At 47.4% G+C, this 19,503-nt stretch overlaps 1 protein-coding gene across 2 annotated transcripts; it reads right to left on the bottom strand.

Annotated features, from left to right (window-relative positions):
- Positions 1 to 170: 170 nt before the first annotated feature.
- Positions 171 to 19,118, bottom strand: LOC124634908 (unconventional myosin-IXb). Of its 2 annotated transcripts, XM_047170582.1 has the most exons (9): positions 18,944 to 19,118; positions 4,286 to 4,910; positions 3,944 to 4,109; positions 3,608 to 3,780; positions 3,335 to 3,534; positions 1,930 to 2,796; positions 1,653 to 1,854; positions 876 to 1,358; positions 171 to 806 (listed from the first exon to the last, which is right to left on the bottom strand). In XM_047170582.1, the coding sequence occupies exons 2-9, from the start codon at positions 4,469 to 4,471 to the stop codon at positions 315 to 317; spliced, it is 2,769 nt and encodes a 922-aa protein (XP_047026538.1). In that variant the 5' UTR covers positions 4,472 to 4,910; positions 18,944 to 19,118; the 3' UTR covers positions 171 to 314. The 2 variants fall into 2 exon arrangements, with proteins under 2 accessions (XP_047026538.1, XP_047026537.1); XM_047170581.1 differs by having other exon boundaries at positions 171 to 1,358.
- Between the last annotated feature and the right edge of the window lie 385 nt (positions 19,119 to 19,503).

The following is a 19,503-nucleotide window of genomic DNA, read 5'->3' as shown; positions in this document are numbered from 1 at the left end:
GTGGCGAACGACTTTTTTCAGAGAGTTAAAAGTTTCCCAGTGTTTAGTTGATCATTAGTTGCCCAGCGTTACTATGGCACAGAACTTGTACGTTTTTGATAAATGTTAGGACGAAATGAGTTTTAGTGACCATTTAAACTGCATTATTAAAAAAAAATAATGATCGCCCTGTACATATATAATACTGTGGGATCGGTCGGAAAATTTGCCGTCACTAGCATTCTTACCTACATCTATAATCATACAAGCGAACGTCTCCGTAAGACGAAACGGCGACCATAAATACTTAAGACTAGTATATACAGGGTGCAGGGTCAGGCGAGCGCGTCGGGCGGCGCGGGCGCGGGCGGCGGCGGCGGGCGGGCCCGCGCCGGCGCCAGCACCGCGTGCGGCACGCTGAGCGTGCGGCCCGCCGCCTGCACCGCCACGTGCCCGCGCCGCGCCGCGCCCAGCACCAGCACCGCCTCGCCCGCGCGCAGCCGCGCCGCGCCCGCGCCCCAGTCCGCACCCACCACGCGCTGCTGCGGGTAGCCCAGCTTCACGCCGCCCGCCACGGTGTACGCGCGCGACGGCGGCAGCGGCGGCGGCCGCTCCAGGTCCAGCCCGAACAGCGAGCACGTGCGCTTCACCAGCGCGGGGTCGCCCGGCTCCGGCGGCGGCGTGCCGGCGATGGGCGCGGGCCGCGGCCGCGCGGGCGCCAGCGCGGGTTGCGCGGCGCGGCTGGCCCGCGCGCGGTGCCGCCGCCACGCCGCCTGGATGCACTCGGCGGCCGCCTGGCGTCGCGCTCGCCGCATGCGCTCCAGCACCTGCGGACGTCGGCGACGGTGAGTAGGTAGGCCACGCGGGCGGGGCTGGGCGCGCGGGGCGGCACTGACCTGGCGCATGCCCTCGCTGAGGAACACGTGGCGCTTGCCGAGCGCCCAGCGCACGGCGGCGGGCGAGGCGGGCGCGGGCGGCGCGGCGGCGGCCTGCACGGCGCGCAGCACGGCGGCGCAGGCGGCGCCCGACTCGCGCTCGGCGCCGCGCCGCCACAGCGCGCGGTAGCGGCCGCTGAAGGCGCGGAAGCGCATGCGGTGCGGGTAGCCGCTGGCCATGAGCTGCGCGGTCTCGAGGATCTGCAGCGCGCGCACCTGGCGGGCGACGGTGGGCCGCTCGAACAGCATGGGCGTCTCGGTGCTGTTGGCGCGCAGGCAGCGCACGAAGTGCGGGCGCGCGTGCACCAGCGTGCGCAGCAGGTTGTCGAGGCGCGTGTGGAAGTCCTGCGTCAGCGTGCTGGCCGCCGCCGCGTCCAGCGCCGCCGCCACCGTGGGCGACGCGCGGAACTGCCCGCCCGTCGGCCCGCCCTGCGCCGCCAGAGCCTGACCGCACGATGATAACACTTGACATCGAATCATTCTTAGGAAAATACAACTGTCAGGAATTTGTACCTAATACAAGCTTATTTATATGATTTAAAAAGGGCGAGACACTGCTCCGTCTTATTCGAGCTTCGTTTCCTTCTCAAAGTGAGGAGTCGTTGTATTCCGTGCAACGCCACGAGTTAGACCGATAGAGTTGAGACTTGTTTATTCTTGCAAAGGAGAAGTGACCTCGATAAGATTGATTGCTGCTATTTTATTGGAGTAACGGCTGATTGAATATTCAATAACAACCTTAAGTTCGGCACCAAATAGATGTGTTGCGAAACCAAACTCGCAGGTTCTGCTGTCGAAGGCTGCGAGCAGGTCGTCGGGCACGGCGTCGCGGTTGGCCTCGAGGAAGTCTGCGGCGTCGTACGACACCTCGCCCGCGTAGTGCCGCACCGCGAACCGACGCGGGTGCGGCGGCCGCGCCTCCGCCAGTCTAGGGTGCCCTCTAAAACAATAAACATGCTTTAAAAGCGCATTCGTGATAAATCGAGGGAAGGAAGCGGGCCGGGTCGACGCGTACCTGTGCGCGGCCTTGATCCTGGCGACGTACTGGTCGGGCGAGCCCCGCGCCGCGCACTCGGCGTCCAGCGCCGCCAGCAGGCCGCCGCGCAGCGACGACACCAGGTCGATGCACGGCACGTTGTCCACGTAGTCCACCTCCAGCGCGCAGGCCACGCCCTCCTCGCGGCACGACTCCGCCGACGACTTGAACACGTGCGTGTTGTAGAAGTGCTGCATCGTCTCCGCGCACAGGTTGGCACACAGCTGCTCCAGCCGGCTCGGCGCCGCTTCCTCGAACCCGAACATGTCCAGGATGCCCACGAAGCCGTCCGTGGCGTGGCGCACGGCGTCGTTGAGCGCCGCCATGGAGCGGGCGCCGGCCCGGCCGCGGCCGCCGCCGCTGCCGCCCGCCGACGACGCGCGCCGCGACGCCGCGTCCTGGTGCACCGACTCGTTGGAGTCCGACGACAGCGTGCCCAGCGTCGAGCCCAGCCGCTTGAGCGAGTTGGCGCGCCGCACGATGGTGGCCACGGTGCGGCAGTACAGCGCCTTGGCCAGCGCGTCGCGCGCGGCGGCGGCGGCGGGCGCGGTGGCGGGGGCCCGCGCGGGCCGGCCGCGGGCCGCGCGCGACACCAGCCCGCGCAGCAGCGCCGGCGCCGCCACGCCCAGCAGCGCCGCGGCCGCCGCCAGCTCCGCCTCGCTGGCGGGCTCGGCCGCGCCGTCGCCGCCCTCCGCGAACTGCACGTTGCCCAGCAGCAGCACGGCCGCCAGCACGCGCACCACGTCCAGGAACGGAATGCCGAGGATGACGAGACATGTCTTCCACGCGTGGAACCGCGCAGCGTCCTCCGGTTCCGGCCGTCGGTGTTGCGCCGACGCGAGGTACCTATCCGATCGATCGAGTCAACATTTTTCAAAAATTGTTTATAGCTAAAATATAATTAAGAGCTCAGCTCTTGTCGGTGCAGCTCCTTCCATTTACACCTATCTAGCGCCAACTCCTGAACTTCCTTATACGTCACAACCTTCACCTTTTCTTTAATTTGCTTGATGTAGCTATATCTTGGACGACCCCTTCCTCTCTTTTTTTCGATCTTCCCTTCCACGATGTTTTTGATAAAATCGTCGTGACGTATAAGGTGTCCCATCATTCCAATCCAGGTTAAATTTCCAGGTGTCTCATCATATAGCAAAAATATATTTGTGATGATTTAATTTTGTCTGTATAGGTGCGTATATGCGATGCAATAGTGGCCGGATTAAGTTCACCGACTACTTAAATGTCCGTTTTACTTATATGTACAGTTGTTTTACTTTGAAAATTTCATGTGAAAATTCAGAGTAAACAGCTGTTGTTTTAAAGAGTGTATGTAGTTCACCGAGAACTTAAACTTCAGTAGAAAGCAATACTCCTAGTGAGGCACCTGAGGTCCTGCGGCGAGTAGCCCTCCAGGTGCAGCTGCGCGCGCTCGTCGGGCGTGAGCCCCGCCAGCAGCTGGTAGAAGATGTGGTAGTTGCGCTCGGCGGGCGGCGGCCGCACCACGCGCGTCTGGTCCAGGAAGTAGCAGTGGATCTTGGTGCGGTACAGCGCGCCGTCCGTCACCTGCACCTCGATGAAGTGGCCCTGCGGACAGACACGCGTGAGGCGGGGCGGGGCGGGGCGGGGCGGGCGGGGCGGGCGGTGGGGCGGCGCTTACGATGCGGCTGGAGTGCGTGTTGGCGGGCGTGGCGGCGGTGCCGAGCGCGCGCAGCACGGTGAAGGCGGCGGCGAGGTGCTTGAAGGCGTCGGTCTCGGGCCCGCCGCCCGCCACGTCGAACAGCCGCCGCAGCAGCACCATGGACGCGTACGTCTTGCCCGACCCCGACACGCCTGTAACGTCATTCGTTTACCTTAGTTGCGTACTGTCCTATTGCTGACTTTTGATTATTCGTTACAACTTTTTGTATATTTCTATTTGTAACACATAAAAGAAGATATATAATTTGAACGAGTCTACATCTAGGTTGAAATCCTTTGTGAAAGCGATGTGAACCTGAGAGGATGATGGCCTGTGGGTAGCCGGTGTCGGCTTGGTGTCGCACGGCGTCCTGCACGAGCCGCGCCAGCTCGGGACGCTGCGCCCGCGCCGCCCGCAGCGTGAGCGCGTTGCACGCGTCCGTGTAGGGGTTCACTGCCACCAGGATCGGCCCGATCATCGTCTGCAACACGCGCACCACACCTCGTACACGTCGTCGATGCCAGGCATCGCTCGCTCTTTGCTCGCATTATGCACATCATGTCGCGACTGTCTTGCCTGTGTATGTCACATGCTTGGCAGACCGACATAGCATCCTAACTAGTGAAGGCAGCCGGCAATGCTGCGGGCGTGACTCACGTAGAACTTGTTGTGGTAGAAGCGAGCCTGCAGCGCGCGCACCACGGCGTCCTCGGTGAGCGGCCCGCGCAGGTGGATGAGGTCCTCCACGTCCGCGCCCGCCGCGCCCGCGCCGCCCGCCGGCTTCGGCTGCGGCCAGCGGCTCTCTGTCGACAAACAACCGGACATCAGCAGACACTTGTGCATGCTCTCCCCGCACTCTCAAGTGGCCCATATGCGAGATCCCTGTTCGGAGCTTTGCCAGCGAACCACGCCCATCAAATGTTTTGCTGTCTGATTTTCAGTTTTGCATGTAAAGCAAAGGCATGTCCAATAGTAATGAGTATACAACAGTAGATAAGGCAGTGACAATGTAGCAGCACACGCGCACCTGGCGGCGGCGGCAGCGGGTGGTGCGGCGGCGCGGGCGGCTGCGCCACGGGCGGCGGCAGCAGGTGCGGCGCGCGCGGCGGCACGGCGGGCTGCGCGCCGGGCCCCGCGCCCGGGCCCGCGCCGGGCCCCGCGGCCGCGCCGGGCCCCGCGCCGCCCGCGCCCACCAGCAGGTGGTTGCGCAGGGACACCAGGTCCGAGCTCAGGCACAGCAGGCGCCGCTGCAGGTGCACGGCCTCGTTGGACGACGACGCGTCTGCAACACAAACACCGCCTCACTATGTGCCTCCCATACCGCGCCCCGAGAGAACTTCCCGCAGCTGAATAAAATAACCCCTGAAAATGCACTCGCTATAGTAACGTGGCATTTTGCTATATTTTTTGTAAAGATTGATAATGCCGATCAACTAATATAAGTACAACATTCAAATGTACAGTTTTCAAATTTTCTAAAGTAAACAGATTGCGTGTCGTAATATTTTACTTCTTGAATTCACTAAATTAATCATATCTTTTGATAGAGTGAATCGATTTCGATGAAACAAAAACTAAGTATTACCTCAAGTTACGTAGAATTTTTGTATATAAGCATTGTCTGCATTGAATTCGTAGATTTTACGTGATGCGCTCACAAACAAACAGACAAAAATGATGGAAATGGGTTCTGTTAGTTATCCTTTAACATGCTGGCTATTTTTTTTTCTCAATTTCTGCAATGTACAAAAATTACTTTTCTACAGATTATATGGATATGTATGTTTTTCATGCTTTTCATGAAATGGTCAAATCTGCAATATGGCGACGACATATAGGTACCCGAATAGACTTGACAATGTGATAAATTAATTACTTCATCTGGATATTATAAACAGCTGGTCAAAGTTAGCCAAAGTAAAAAATATGGTAGGTATAACCAACTTGGTACTGACTAATTCTTAAAAACGGTTTAAGTTAATGTCAACTTTTTTTATGATAAATCATCAAATGATTCCTACCCGCTGTGGTTTAGCAGCGTGAAGGAGTGTCAGACTGTTAGTGACTTAAACCCACTGGGGTTTGCTGAATCTCTTCGAGGAGCGCGTGGAACAACGCGCGCTGCTTTGACGGGTCCGTGTCTTCTAAGAGACGGAAAGACGATTAGCCACCCGAAACTCACCTCCCACAGACCGACGCCCACGATGGCCGGGAGACGTCACTCGACATGGCAGCAGCTGGGATGAGAGGTGTGAACTTCTCTAGCATCTGCATGAGACGACGGCATCCCATTACCTCTTACCCTTGACCATGGCTTGAACCAGGGCCGGGCACGAGAGGTCGCCGCTGCCTATTGCCTCGACGAGGACACGGCGGTGCCCTTCCCAGGCAGGGTATACCTGGACTGTGAGGTTCACCGTGTCCTCCGGGCCGTCCGTACACTGGCCCGAGCCACACCTCAAAGAGGGGACTTTTCGCTACTATTATGGCGTGCCCTGCTCTGAGCTAACTAGCCTTTTTCGAATTATATTAGGTCAGCTACTAGACATTTTAGTTAGTTAACATGAAGTAATAATCTTTACCTACTTGTTTTATTACATTACTAGCTGTTGCCCGCGACTTCGTCTGCGTGGGCAATATAGAATTGTCAAAATACTACCTACTTATCCCGTAGGTGTATTCTTTCACATGACAGTGTAATATGTAGTTAGGATTACTACTGAGCAACTTTAAACATGGGTCAACATCACGTTTTTTTAACGGTTTTATTTTTATTAAACGGTTTTATTTAGCTCACCCCGTTTGTTTTATTATTTATTCATTCTTGGGTCAAATTTAGAAATTGAAATTTCAGTGCCTTCCTGTTGTCAGATTGATCTGAAATTTGGTACACACCTTTAATTCCGATGACAATACAATATAGTAATATCAATAACATTGTAAATCCAAGATGGCCGCCGGTACAAAATGGCGGATTACATATTTTTCCACAATCCCCTCAATATGGGTATCAAATGAAAGGGCTACTCAAGTAGAATACTGTCAGCAACCCCAACAGGGCCAAGGCCTGCCTGGGCTGCGGGATTGTCCTAAAGAGTTACCGTGGTCGTGGTACATAAAAGGCCTACGACGAAAAAGAACGGTTTTTAGTCAGTAAGAGTCTGGCACTCCCTCACCGCTACTGACCCATGTATAGAATGAAGAATATTCGGTAGGCATTTTCATTAAATACTAAAAACTAGATAATAAAAAATCGGTAAAAAAACTTTTAAGTTAAACGGTTTTATATCTTATGTGCACTGAAAAATAAAAAAACAGTTACTTACCTATAAACCTACGTAGGTGGTCCCGGTCATATTAGACTAAAATAAAAACGTGGGGCCCTCTGAAATCCTACTTATGGCAAAGCATATCTTTATACTTTGGTAGATCGTGAGCTCGGCGTTCGCTGATGAAGCCGCTACGGCTGATTATTGATTGTCAAAATCTCCAGTTATGATTATAGTAAGTCGATGCAATCCACACCTATTATACCTCTAGCTAGAAGAAAGTATTACAGCAATAGTTACGGAATGGGCCCCACGTTTTTATTTTGTGTGCGTTCGCGCAGCGGAATGTTGTTGAATTTAAAGATTTTAATTATGCAGATAATTAGTGTAAGACGTCCTATAATTGTGTATGGTAAATAAAAATTTGTGTATGCAGCCATTGTGGAGAAATTCACCAAAAACAGATTCCGCTGGGCGAACGTTGGCGAACGTTGTCCTGGCGGAACTTTTTTTAATCCATAGACTTTAGAAGAAAAGAGATGTGTCCGAAAATTAGTGTGTATTTGTGTATAATTGATTATGTATGAATGAAATCACTGCATGCATAAACTTCGGAGAAATTCAAGTTTCCGCTACGCGAACGTTTGGCCATTAGCTAGTTTTCATATAAAGCGCTTACATAGAGAGCTGTAGATTTTTACATACGTTGTTTTGAATTTGTTTATATTTGTTTAAAAAACAGATTTAGAAAAAGTCGTAGGGTTTAAAAGATAAAAATATAAACGTAAAATACACTTATTAGGTCTTAGTTCTTAAAGTATGCAGTTTGGGGTCTAGATTTTCACGTTTACACAAACCTTGTAAGTGTCTCCAACATGTTGCCAAGTATCAATGATGTTCCGTTAGTAATTAAAAAGTTATAGGATATTTTACCATGAATAGATCACTGTTTACAAAGCAGTCGAATATCACGACGTTCTAAAGGAATTGCATGGTAAAATGTATGCCAATAATTAGTTTAATCATTCAACTATTCACTTGCAAAATTTCATGTCATTAAATTCAGTAATTAAAGAAAGACAATTATAATACTGACGGAGTATCGAAAACCTACATAATCCGACCAAGTTCGGATAGCTACAAAAAAGCGGCCGTGCCATATGTCTAAGCAACGTTCTTAACTTGGAAGGTTAGTATATTTATTAATATGGTACAGTTGCGTACACAAGCGTTAGGAAAAAATAAAACAATTGCATTTCTTGAATGAAAAATATTTTTTTAATAATAACGCCACTGCATACACAAATTTTTATTTACCATACACAATTATAGGACGTCTTACACTAATTATCTGCATAATTAAAATCTTTAAATTCAACAACATTCCGCTGCGCGAACGCACACTTTTATTTTAGTCTAATATGACCGGGACCACCTACGTAGGTTTATAGGTAAGTAACTGTTTTTTTATTTTTCAGTGCACATAAGATTTGACGACCTCGATGGCGCAATGGTCACCATGCCGGACTGCCGAACCTGAGGTCCCGGGTTCGATTCCCGGCTCGGTCGACATTCGCTGCTTCAATTCAAAAGTACCACAAATAAAAAAAACTCAAAAGTATTTTTATCGCAAAAATGCAATCGTAAGTCTGTAAATGAGCTCCTCTGTAAAAAAGTGTAATTTTTATATATGGTAGTTTTGAATTGAAGCATGCTCATCACACAAATTTTGTGTGATGAGCATGCTTGTTGGCCGTGGTCTGGGTGTAACAATATGTATTTATAAATATGTATATGTGTAGCTATATGTAGTTTATCAGTTGTGTTAGCACCCATAACACAAGTTAATTAATAACTTACCATGGGGCTAACCGACCGTGTGTGAAAAGGTGTCCCGACATTATTTATTTATTGTCCCGACATTATTTAAGATATAAAACCGTTTAACTTAAAAGTTTTTTTACCGATTTTTTATTAATTATTAAACGGTTTTATTTAGCTTACCCCGTTTGTTTTATTATTTATTCTGGGGTCAAATTTAGAAATTGAAATTTCAGTGCCTTCCTGTTGTCAGATTGATCTGAAATTTGGTACACACCTTTATTTCCGATGACAATGCAATATAGTAATATCAATAACATTGTAAATCCAATATGGCCGCCGGCACAAAATGGCGGATTGCTTATTTTTCCACAACCCCCTCAATATGGGTATCAAATGAAAGGGCTACACAAGTAGAATACTGTCAGCAACCCCAGCGGGTCCCAACAGGGCCAAGGCCGGCCTGGGCTGCGGGATTGTTCGAAAGAGTTACCGTGGCCCTGGTACATAAAAGACCTACGACGAAACATAACTGTTTTTAGTCAGTAAGAGTCTGGCACTCCCTTACCGCTGCTGACCCAGGGAGGGGCCACTTGATGATTTTTGGCGTCGTTAAAAAAATATACTTTTTTTTTAAATTAGATTGTAATAAATTATCAGGTAAGAGACCGTGTTATAATGATGCACTAAATGAATAAGATAGAATGAGGAATATTCGGTAGGCATTTTCATTAATTAAATACTAAAAACTAGAAAATAAAAAATCGGTAAAAAAACTTTTAAGTTAAACGGTTTTATCTTATGTGCACTGAAAACGAGAAAATAAAAAAATAGTTACTTACCTGTCAACCTACGTAGGTGGTCCCGATCATATTAGACTAAAATAAAAACGTGGGGCCCCTCTGAAATCCTACCTATGGCAAAGCATATCTTTATACTTTGGTAGATCATGAGCTCGGCGTTCACTGGTGAAGCCGCTACGACTGATTATTGATTGTCAAAATCTCCAGTTACGATTATAGTAAGTGGATGCAATCCACACCTATTATACCTCTAGATGAAATTACTACAGCAATAGTTAATGGGCCCCACGTTTTTATTTTAGTCTAATATGATCGGGACCACCTACGTAGGTTGACAGGTAAGTAACTATTTTTTTATTTTCTCGTTTTCAGTGCACATAAGATAAAACCGTTTAACTTAAAAGTTTTTTTACCGATTTTTTATTTTCTAGTTTTTAGTATTTAATTAATGAAAATGCCTACCGAATATTCCTCATTCTATCTTATTCATTTAGGTGACGAGACGCTACGTAAGTACATGCGCTGGACACTGCGAGTGCCGTAGTTCATCAATACATACTAGTCGAGGATTTGGAAACCAGAACTGGAGCTCTAACAAGTACGTCGTTTAAGACAAAAGAATGTATCATGTTATATGATGATGATGATGATACAGATAGACTACTTCCTAGTAAAGCGAACGAAGCGAAACTCTGTGCTGTGTCACAAACTACCTGGTAAGGAGCTGCCGTGTGAAGCATTACTCAATCATCGAGATTCTAAAGGTTTAGGTTTTATAGAGAAGGATGCAGGCTGGTGGAGATGGAATGATACAAAGCATCCTGAAAGAGCACTTTAGAGAATGGCGATGTTTCATTATTTTTTATTACTTCTGTTATTATGAGTGCCGGCTTATTCACAAAACAGAGTGAAAACGATCGGACTCCCTTTTTAATAAAGAGATGTCTTTTACGATAATTAAAAATAATCATAATTATAATCAGTGAACAAAGTGACCATATAATGTAGTAGGATCGCAAGCGGCGTGCCGAGGAGCGGGGGCACGGGGGAGGCCCTTTCACTGCACTCCTCGCAGCTCCCAGCAGAGCTCAGTGCAGCGACGCAAGCGCAGCACCCCCGCCCCGTCCGCGCTAGCCTCCATATTCACTGTTCACGTTTCAATATGATTGTCCCCCAAGTTAGTGAAGTATGCAGATAGCCACACGACAGCAATTCAATTGCGTGCTACGCTTTTCCATATTTTATGTCTTTTTAATAATCTGTTTGTGTATGTGATCATGATATAATCATGCGTACCACCCAGAGGTTGAACAACAAACCTGTAACATGCTTCATGTTCAGTTTGTTATAGCTGTAACTGACGCGGGTACATTCAACAAATGTATACAATGCCGCCATAGCACTAACGCTAAAGTGAGCGTGTCATATCCACGCGAGCGGCGCGGTGAAGCAGCTCAGTGTGACCGCTGAGCGCCCGAGCCGGCCCGGGCGGTGACGCGCCGACAACCGGAAAAACGCCACAAAAATGAATCAACTTTCAACCTGTCAAACCGGAAAACAAGCAACACTTTGTAGTAGGCGTGCTGCCTGCTGGCGTGACGCACACCCTACATGATACCAAATATCATGATGAACATAATATCTAAGTACTACTGTTCGTCTAAGCGAAAATGTCGCGCCCCACTACCGCATTGTAAGGGCGCCGTGCATCGTTAACGCGGTACTGGTGAGATAAGCTGTACATGTCATTTGGTTCAGTATTCGCTTTTGTCATTCACGACGCCGCGCCTACTTTTTGATAGACCTTAGTGTCTAATTTGAAGTTTTTTATGTGCAGCATCTGGATTGTAAACAAGATCAATTTGTAGTTTTTTGCGAACTTAGATTTGTATTATTACAAAAGAGAAATCTGTAGATAAATCCGCAGCTGTCGCCCAGTAGCTCGGCCGTGTGACCGTGTCATTACTGCATAGCGCTGCGCAAAAACCGCAGCGCGCACGGCGCATGCACGGCGCTCCACAGTTTCACTTTGAGTAGCACGCACCGGAATGTGCGACGTCGCTCGTGCTCAGCGCCTCGTGCTACGCTGAGCTGGACAGTCGGTCACTTCGTCGCAGCCGATGCCGGTCACTCATCATTGACAGACGGCAATAAATTCACTTTACGTACAATTAACACGTTTAACATACAATTGCTTGCTGGTGTTGATCACCTTAGATTAGTACATAACAGAAGCCTAATGCTGCTATATGTAGAGGTATGTAGTCAGCACAGGCAGCCGCAGCGAGAGTGCGCTCCACCGACCGCAAAAACACTCGCGTTAGCACGCGCTACCTGCGACCGACCCAGGGCTGACAGAATGAAGCTCTACACTGCCTTTCATGTTCTAACAGAGTCTTTACTATTGGAACTATTTTTTTCATCGAAGCTAAGAAAAATTACTTCTATAAGATAGTTAACATTTTCATATAAAGCAAGTAAATCGAAAGAACAAAGCATACTATTACTGCGATCGGTAACCCTAGCCGGCCATAAGCGTGGCATGTGGAGGCTTGCGCAGGAATGTCGCCGTGACACGCGCGGCGAGCAGCGCGTGGGACTCGGCTCCGCCACAGCCACGCGACGCCAATGAAAGTACTTTGACAAAGGAATCCTAACAACCGCCGTGCGCCACTGACTCACCAACCAGTTTGCGGATCAAAAATCTTTATTCTCGAGAGAAATCTGTTATGCTGAAGCAATTTATAAACGGTTATGAAACACCACAGCAGAATGATTCTGTTGCGGCGCAGATGCAGTCACATACAATATATATGTTCATATACAACGTGTAACGTGAAATGCGCCAATACCTCGGGGTAAGGACAGATGAGCGGAGATGTCCTAACGCAGGTAGGTCAGGCGCATCCTCTTGGGTACGCTCCCAGTGGCCAGCGCTCAGATTATTTCTATTCTATTATCTTGTGATTATTATTTTTATTCTATTTATTTATTTAGATAATAAATTTGTATATACCTTATTAAAATAATGTACATTTTAATTTGGGAAAAAGTTAAAAACAAAGCGCTCCTACCTCTAACTTTTGAACTTTAAGTCTGAAAAAAATCTCAAAAGTAGAAATGTATGTTATAAATACATAGGAAAAATAACTTGATTGGCCGTACGGCTTTTGTTTTTACAAAATAATTACTGAAGTAAGTTTGTAATTTAACCGCATATTTTTTGCATATTACTTACTCTGCATATTTTATTATCCTGGGGCCCGATTCTCCTAATTTTACTTAAGCAACATTCGATTGTTCGCACAGCTCCGTCCTGTGTGGCAATCACGGAAGCTGACCAGGAGAGTTAAGCTCAAAATATTCCGGTCCAATGTCAAAACCGTATTGCTGTACGGATGCGAAACGTGGAAGGCCACAAAAGACATCACGCGTAAGCTCCAGGTGTTCGTCAATCGCTGCCTTCGTCGTATTCTCGATATATACTGGCCCGAGAAAATCTCCAACATAGAACTGTGGGAACGCTGCGGTGAGACACCGATCGACCAGCAGATCAAACGCCGCAAGTGGAACTGGATCGGCCACACGCTCCGAAGGGACCCCGATCACATCCCGAGGCAAGCCCTAGACTGGAATCCCCAAGGGAAGTGGAAACGTGGCCGCCCTAAACAATCCTGGCGGCGGACGATCATTGCAGAGGCGGCGACAGGCAGAACGTGGAGCGAAATAAAGCGCGATGCTCAAGACCGAACGCGATGGCGGAGCACTGTGGATGCCCTCTGCCCCATCTAGGGGACATAGGACTTTAAGTCAAGTAAGTCAACATTCGATTCACATTCGATTGCGATCCAATCCCGACTCGATTACGATTGAAGCGTATGTGGCATTCCGCTATTTTTTCTTTGAAATAAACGTTTTTATCCTTTTCTGTCATTCAATAATGAATCATTTTGTCTGCAAATGATTTACAATTGCAATATGATTGTAGAGCAAACTACCGTATAGACAAAAATCACCAAAATAGCAAACCAATCGAATGTCGTTGGGATACGATTGGTCTTAGGTTAGTAGCAGAATGAGAATGCCCGATATGGTTAAAACTGCTATTGCGATCATATTGCGATTCGATTTCTATTCGATTTTGACATTATTAACTTAGGAGAATCGGGCCCCTGAACTTATCTTTCTTCCAAATAAAGAATAATCTAAATCACATATTGCCAAATTACCACCGAAAACCCAACATATATAACCCATCTGGTTTGCACTCTGTCTGTTTGTTTCATGTCAAGAATTCTGGAATTGCTTCGCCGCGGTCGACTCTGACAGGTAGGTATATAACATTGTCACCATTGACTGTGTGCGTTACCCAGGCCAGATGTTGTCGAAAATGGTCATTTTAATCTTATAGATAATTATATAGTTGTGCGGCTTCTGTAATTGTTGCGCACATTTTTATTTTTTTATGCGCTTATAGTTTTTTAATTATTTCACAAAAACATTTCCTGCTGGCGTAACGTTACCCCAGCCAGACCTTTTTCTTTCTGATGGGAATATTTAAATAAATATTACCTATAAAATTAGTTGTCTAGATAAAGTAAATGTTGTGCCATATTTTGTATTTGTTCTTTCTTCGGTTGCGAAGTTATTCGAGATTTTGCTGGGGTAACGTTTTCGGTTTTGCTAGATCTTTGAAATGGTTAAGCGGATTCTTATCAAATTTTGTACATGACTTCCTAGGAATTAGTTTAAATTTGTTCGGCAATAATAAAACCAAAATAATGCATATCTTAAAGGTTATTTATTTCATTAAATGGAAAAACGTTTCAATTGGTCCCAGCACCCTCAATAAGAAGTCTAAAGACTTACTTTAAACGTTATTTTAAAGCTTGTAACTGCCTTCAAATGTATGTGAAGTTTCATTAGCATCCTGTAAGTATTTAACAAGTTATGATGATATTCAGTTCTTCACGAGCACGGTCTTGATGCGCGCGGTGTTATTTGCCCACAGGATTGGATATATGAACTGAATGTTATCTCAATAATTAGTTATATAGATCAGGTGTATGTCAGTAAAATTTCAGCTCAGTACATTGGATAATTAATGAGATAATACGATTAAAGTCATTAGGAAGTGAATGACCGTGGTAACCCGACCAAGTTTAGGTGGTTACGAAAAAGCGAAAACGCAGAACATTATACTATCTTTGGAAATGTTTAGTAAATACACCTTACAATTTCGGTACGGTGAGTTGAATATTCGGCGCAGGCGCAAAGTATTACGCGCGCGTACACATACAAACAATCATCGGCTTTACATGGACCTAGAAGCAATCCGTGGTATTTCTCTGTCGGCATTCTCTAATATGAAGTATCAATCTAATAAGAATGCTATGTAATAGAGTGACAGTGAGTGCATAGCTCGTCGCGGACAAAAACAGGGCTGCGTGCGCGTGCGCCTCCCGCCGGCGATAATAGCACCGGACGCGTGACGCACACGCGTGCACAGGTGTAGCGCGCACGCACACGCGTGCACAGGTGTAGCGCGCACGCACACACGCGCACGTCGCGGCAGTAACGGCACCGCACGTGACGCGGCACCGCGGCTGCACAGCGCCACGCGGGACTTCATGCTAACTGCTTACCTCACTAGTCTCTATTGTGATCTATGTTGCAAATGACATAAATACTTGGAAACTTTTTGAATAATAAAAACGAATCGGTTATTTAATATTATCGTCCAAGTGCTAGTCAGGCTTGCCGAGTTTTTACAAAGTTACGTACATTATGTAGACTGATATGATGATTATGAAGGGAAAGCCGATGAGGTATATAACTACTGTGCTTTAAGATTTCCAATATTGTAAATTGACTCTTTATAAGCGGCCACTTAAGTGACTCCCTTTGGACTTGATGTGATTATTGTAACAGCTGAACATGTGAGAGGTGAGCGCGCATCGACATGCACAGCGCTGGTGGGTCGTGAGTAACGACCTCATTGTAATTGCGAGTCAAACTCTTCACAGTTAGCATTCACCAGCAGCGAGCACGCCGCGCGCCCGGCGCCGCGCCCGGTGCGGGGCGCTCGGTGCCGACGCGATGTTCCTTGTTACTGTGTCGCGAACAGACACGTTCTTTTGTTTATGTGGCTCCATTTTGCAGCTGAAACTGTTATTTTAGAATGTTGACTGTTGGCTCTTAAGGTGCAACATTGTTGTCCTTACAAAATCAGATGACTTAATTACGTTTGACCTTCGATGAAGGCATGGATTCTCGACCGTTCGTGGAATAGACTCGGCGGTCGGTGAGTATTCCCTCCTCACGTCAAACTCGGTAACTGACCTTCCTATCTTGAAATGATACATACGGTGTTAAGTTTATGCATCATACAATGTGAAACTATTGTGTTTGCTTATATTTGGTAGATAATGTTTTGTTAACATAAAAAATACGTGCCCAATATTTTTTGACAATCTAAAATCCATTATCCAAAACTAATTAGAAGCATTATTCTTTAGCCCTGTCGTCACGTCTATTGAACTAGGACAACTGTTTCTCGTTTATTCTTATATCAGCTATGACATATTTTAATAATGTTCTGCTGGGGTCAAGTATCTCATTTCCCAAAGTATGTACGAAAACAGCAAGAACCCATGTCCCAGAATGTATGTAAATTAAAATGGAAGCTATCAGGTACAGCAAAGAACTCTTCCGCAAGATGGGTTCTCTCGTCTGTGAGAGCTAGGCTAGGTAGTACCCATAAAGTAAATAGTCTTTGGTAGTACCTGTCCTAATGCATACATACACGTTACTGAAGTCTGTCAGTGGAGTTGCTGTCACACACTGAGTGTTTCTAAGTGGCATCTCTAGCCACTTCACGTACCCGAAGGGCTCCGCGCACCGCCAAGCGCCCCCGCTACCGTCTAACTAACGGTTTGATTCAAAGCTTACGTGTCTTTAACCGACTTCCCAAGAAGGAGGAGGTTCCCAATGCGGATCTTTTGTATAATTTTTTGTTTTTATAATGATTGTTCGCGTATTTGACCATCCTTTAATCACCTATTTAAACAATTCGTGATTTGTTTGAAACTGTCATTGCACCCACTGTCATCAGGTCCAGGATCTGATGATGGAAACCCTGAGAAGTCGACAGGAATTCTCTAAAATTGTAGGCATGCATAGGTTAAAAACTTGTCACTTAGATATTGTCTAACACTACAACAGTGAAGGTGTAGAGCAGCCTGACTGTGGAGTCGAGGGGAAGTGGAGGGAACTCAGCGACGGTATGTTTTACCTCGTGTTCGGTAACTAAGTAGTTTTTAATCTAAACTAAACGTTTGGTGTCGGTTTCAAGGGGTAAGCATTCCACGCACCCACGTGGACCATGGGAGTGGCCTCAACGATCTTGCCAAGCTTCAGTAACATTCGTTCAGTAGTTAGTAAGTTGTTAGTTTATTTTAAAATAATTAATGATAAAGACAAAGACGTGAATTCTCCAGAATGACATTCCGACGACGTTTCTATTAGGAAAATCGTTATATTAAGAAGCACATGAATTATGGAAGGTGAAATCTAAATATTATTTCGATAATAATAATAAGGCGCTAGCTATCAAAAAAAAAATGCATTAAAAGTAATAGACAGAAACTTTACCGATTACCAACAAACTCAGAACAAGTTTTAATCGTCACAAGTGTAATTACTAGAGACAACCAAACTGCGCGGTACTGGGACCCGATTCTCCTAAGTTAATAATGTCAAAATTGAATAGAAATTGAATCGCAATTGCAGTTTTATTCATTATTAAACGACAGAAAAGGATAAAAACGTTTATTTACAAGAAAAAATTGCGCAATGAAACATACGCTTCAATTGTAATTGAGTCGTTTGACAAGAGTTGTGTTAAACACGTCGGATTTGAATGAAACCGTCGGAACGTCTTGCGGGCGCTCAGCACAGCGTCCGGGCGAGCCCCCGCGCCGGGTACATTGTACAGCTTTGTTACAGGCGGACCTCAAGTTATCATTTCTCTATATCATCGCATATGCAATTTTTATGAATGAGTCTGGCATGTAATGTGATTTGTGATCGTTTATACGAAGTGACATTGCTCTTTATTCGTCGTTACTGTTTGCAGTTTTTGACTGGGAGCCTGATGGAGCGCATAGCGTGTAGTTGCACAATGTTTAACGCATTGAATGTCCCCTGCGCCGGGCACTCCGCCGATAGTCTATCTCAGGCTATTTTCTCATCATTGACATTACATCTGATTGCCAACACGAGTGGACTCACGCTCTGGGCCGCGATTCTCCTAATTTTACTTAAGCGTCATACGATTCACGTTCGACTCGATTCGACTGAGATCCGATCCCGACTCGATTACGATTGAAGGGTATGTGGCATTCCGCTATTTTTTCTTTGAAATAAACGTTTTTATCCTTTTCTGTCATTCAATAATGAATCATTTTGTCTGCAAATGATTTACGATTGCAAATTGATTGTACAGCAAACTACCGTATGGACCAAAATCACCAAAATAGCAGACCAATCGCACACCAATCAAATGTCAATCGAATGCGATTGGTCTTTTATTAGTAGCAGAATGCCCGATATGGTTAAAACTGCTATTGCGATTCGATTTCTACTGGATTTTGACATTATTAACTTAGGAGAATCGGGCCCCTGATATGCATGAAGCATTACAAGCGTGCGATTATGAGTTAGCTTCACATGTCAGTTGCTTATAGTAAAAAAAAAACATCAACAATAGGATGTGAAAAGAGGAAACATTAAGGTAAACTTGACTTTTAAGAAAATTCGAAATAGACCATGCGGCATCCGTGAATGCCTACAAAAAGATATTTATCCTCAGTTCGGCAATACGACCTGTGCTATTGCCTCGTTGAATTGGAATCACAACTAGCGGCCCCACACAATACTTACTCCAGATATTAAAACATCCATTAAAAAAAGTAGAAGTAAAGGTTTCAATAGAGTCAAGGTCACTTAGTCATCGCGTTAGGGATGTCGAGAAAAGCCTTCAGGGGTGTGGAGAGGGTGTGGTGCGGGGTGGGGGGGGGGGTGCACAGTGGAGCGATAACAATGCGCAGGTAGCGGCGCCCTGCACCGCCTGCCATTACGTGACCCTTTGTGCCTGCACTCGTCGCAGACACAGCACACAGCTTCGCGTCAAGTGATAACATCGAGCGCACCGCGCGTCGGCTCTCTAACACCTCCAAACCAATTCGACACATTCACCGACAGACACTCGCACACACGCACGCACGCACACTAACTCGCACTCGGAGCTTTCGAGCGCCGAACACGACACAAAAAGTAATAATCATCACAGTCCCGAGGCGCGCGCGGGCGCAGCGTGCGGGGCCCGGGGGGGGGGGGGGGGGGGGGGGGGACGCGCTCACCTTGCAGCTTCTTCTCCGTCTCCCAGAATCGCTGCAGCTCAGTGAAGTACTTGTCGAGAATGAACACCTTGGAGAGGCCGAGCGTGGCCATGGCGGGCGGCGCGCTCGCATCACACTCCGCGGCCGCGCCGCTCCTAGCGCAAATCGGCGACCACTCGCGCTCGCGTACACCCGCGTACTGCCGCGCCCGCCGGCCGCCCCCCGCGCCCCACCCGCGCCCCACACTCCGCGCCCCACCCGCGCCCCGCACTCCGCGCCCCGCAGGCACGAGCGACACCTACTTTTGAACTAGAAATGTTAGTTTCTGAGCATTCGGCAACCGACCTCGATAATGTTTTGCAGAAAGCTCTGAAATGTACTCCAACATATTGACACGCGCCTAAGGTCAAAGCAACACCTGAAACATGATAGCATTGGGCAGCACGCGTGCATCACCATGATCGACGAGAACATATCCTACAGCGGATATATTATATGTACCTGAGGTATGTACCAAAAGTTCATTTCGTGCATTAAACGGGCACGCCGGCATGGAGGCTGCAGGTGTGTACGGGGCGGGG

This window comes from Helicoverpa zea, chromosome 12 (genome assembly GCF_022581195.2).
Source record: "Helicoverpa zea isolate HzStark_Cry1AcR chromosome 12, ilHelZeax1.1, whole genome shotgun sequence".
NCBI lineage: Eukaryota > Metazoa > Arthropoda > Insecta > Lepidoptera > Noctuidae > Helicoverpa > Helicoverpa zea.
Note: the sequence above shows the minus strand (reverse complement) of the source record. Positions and strands in the feature narration are given on the sequence as shown.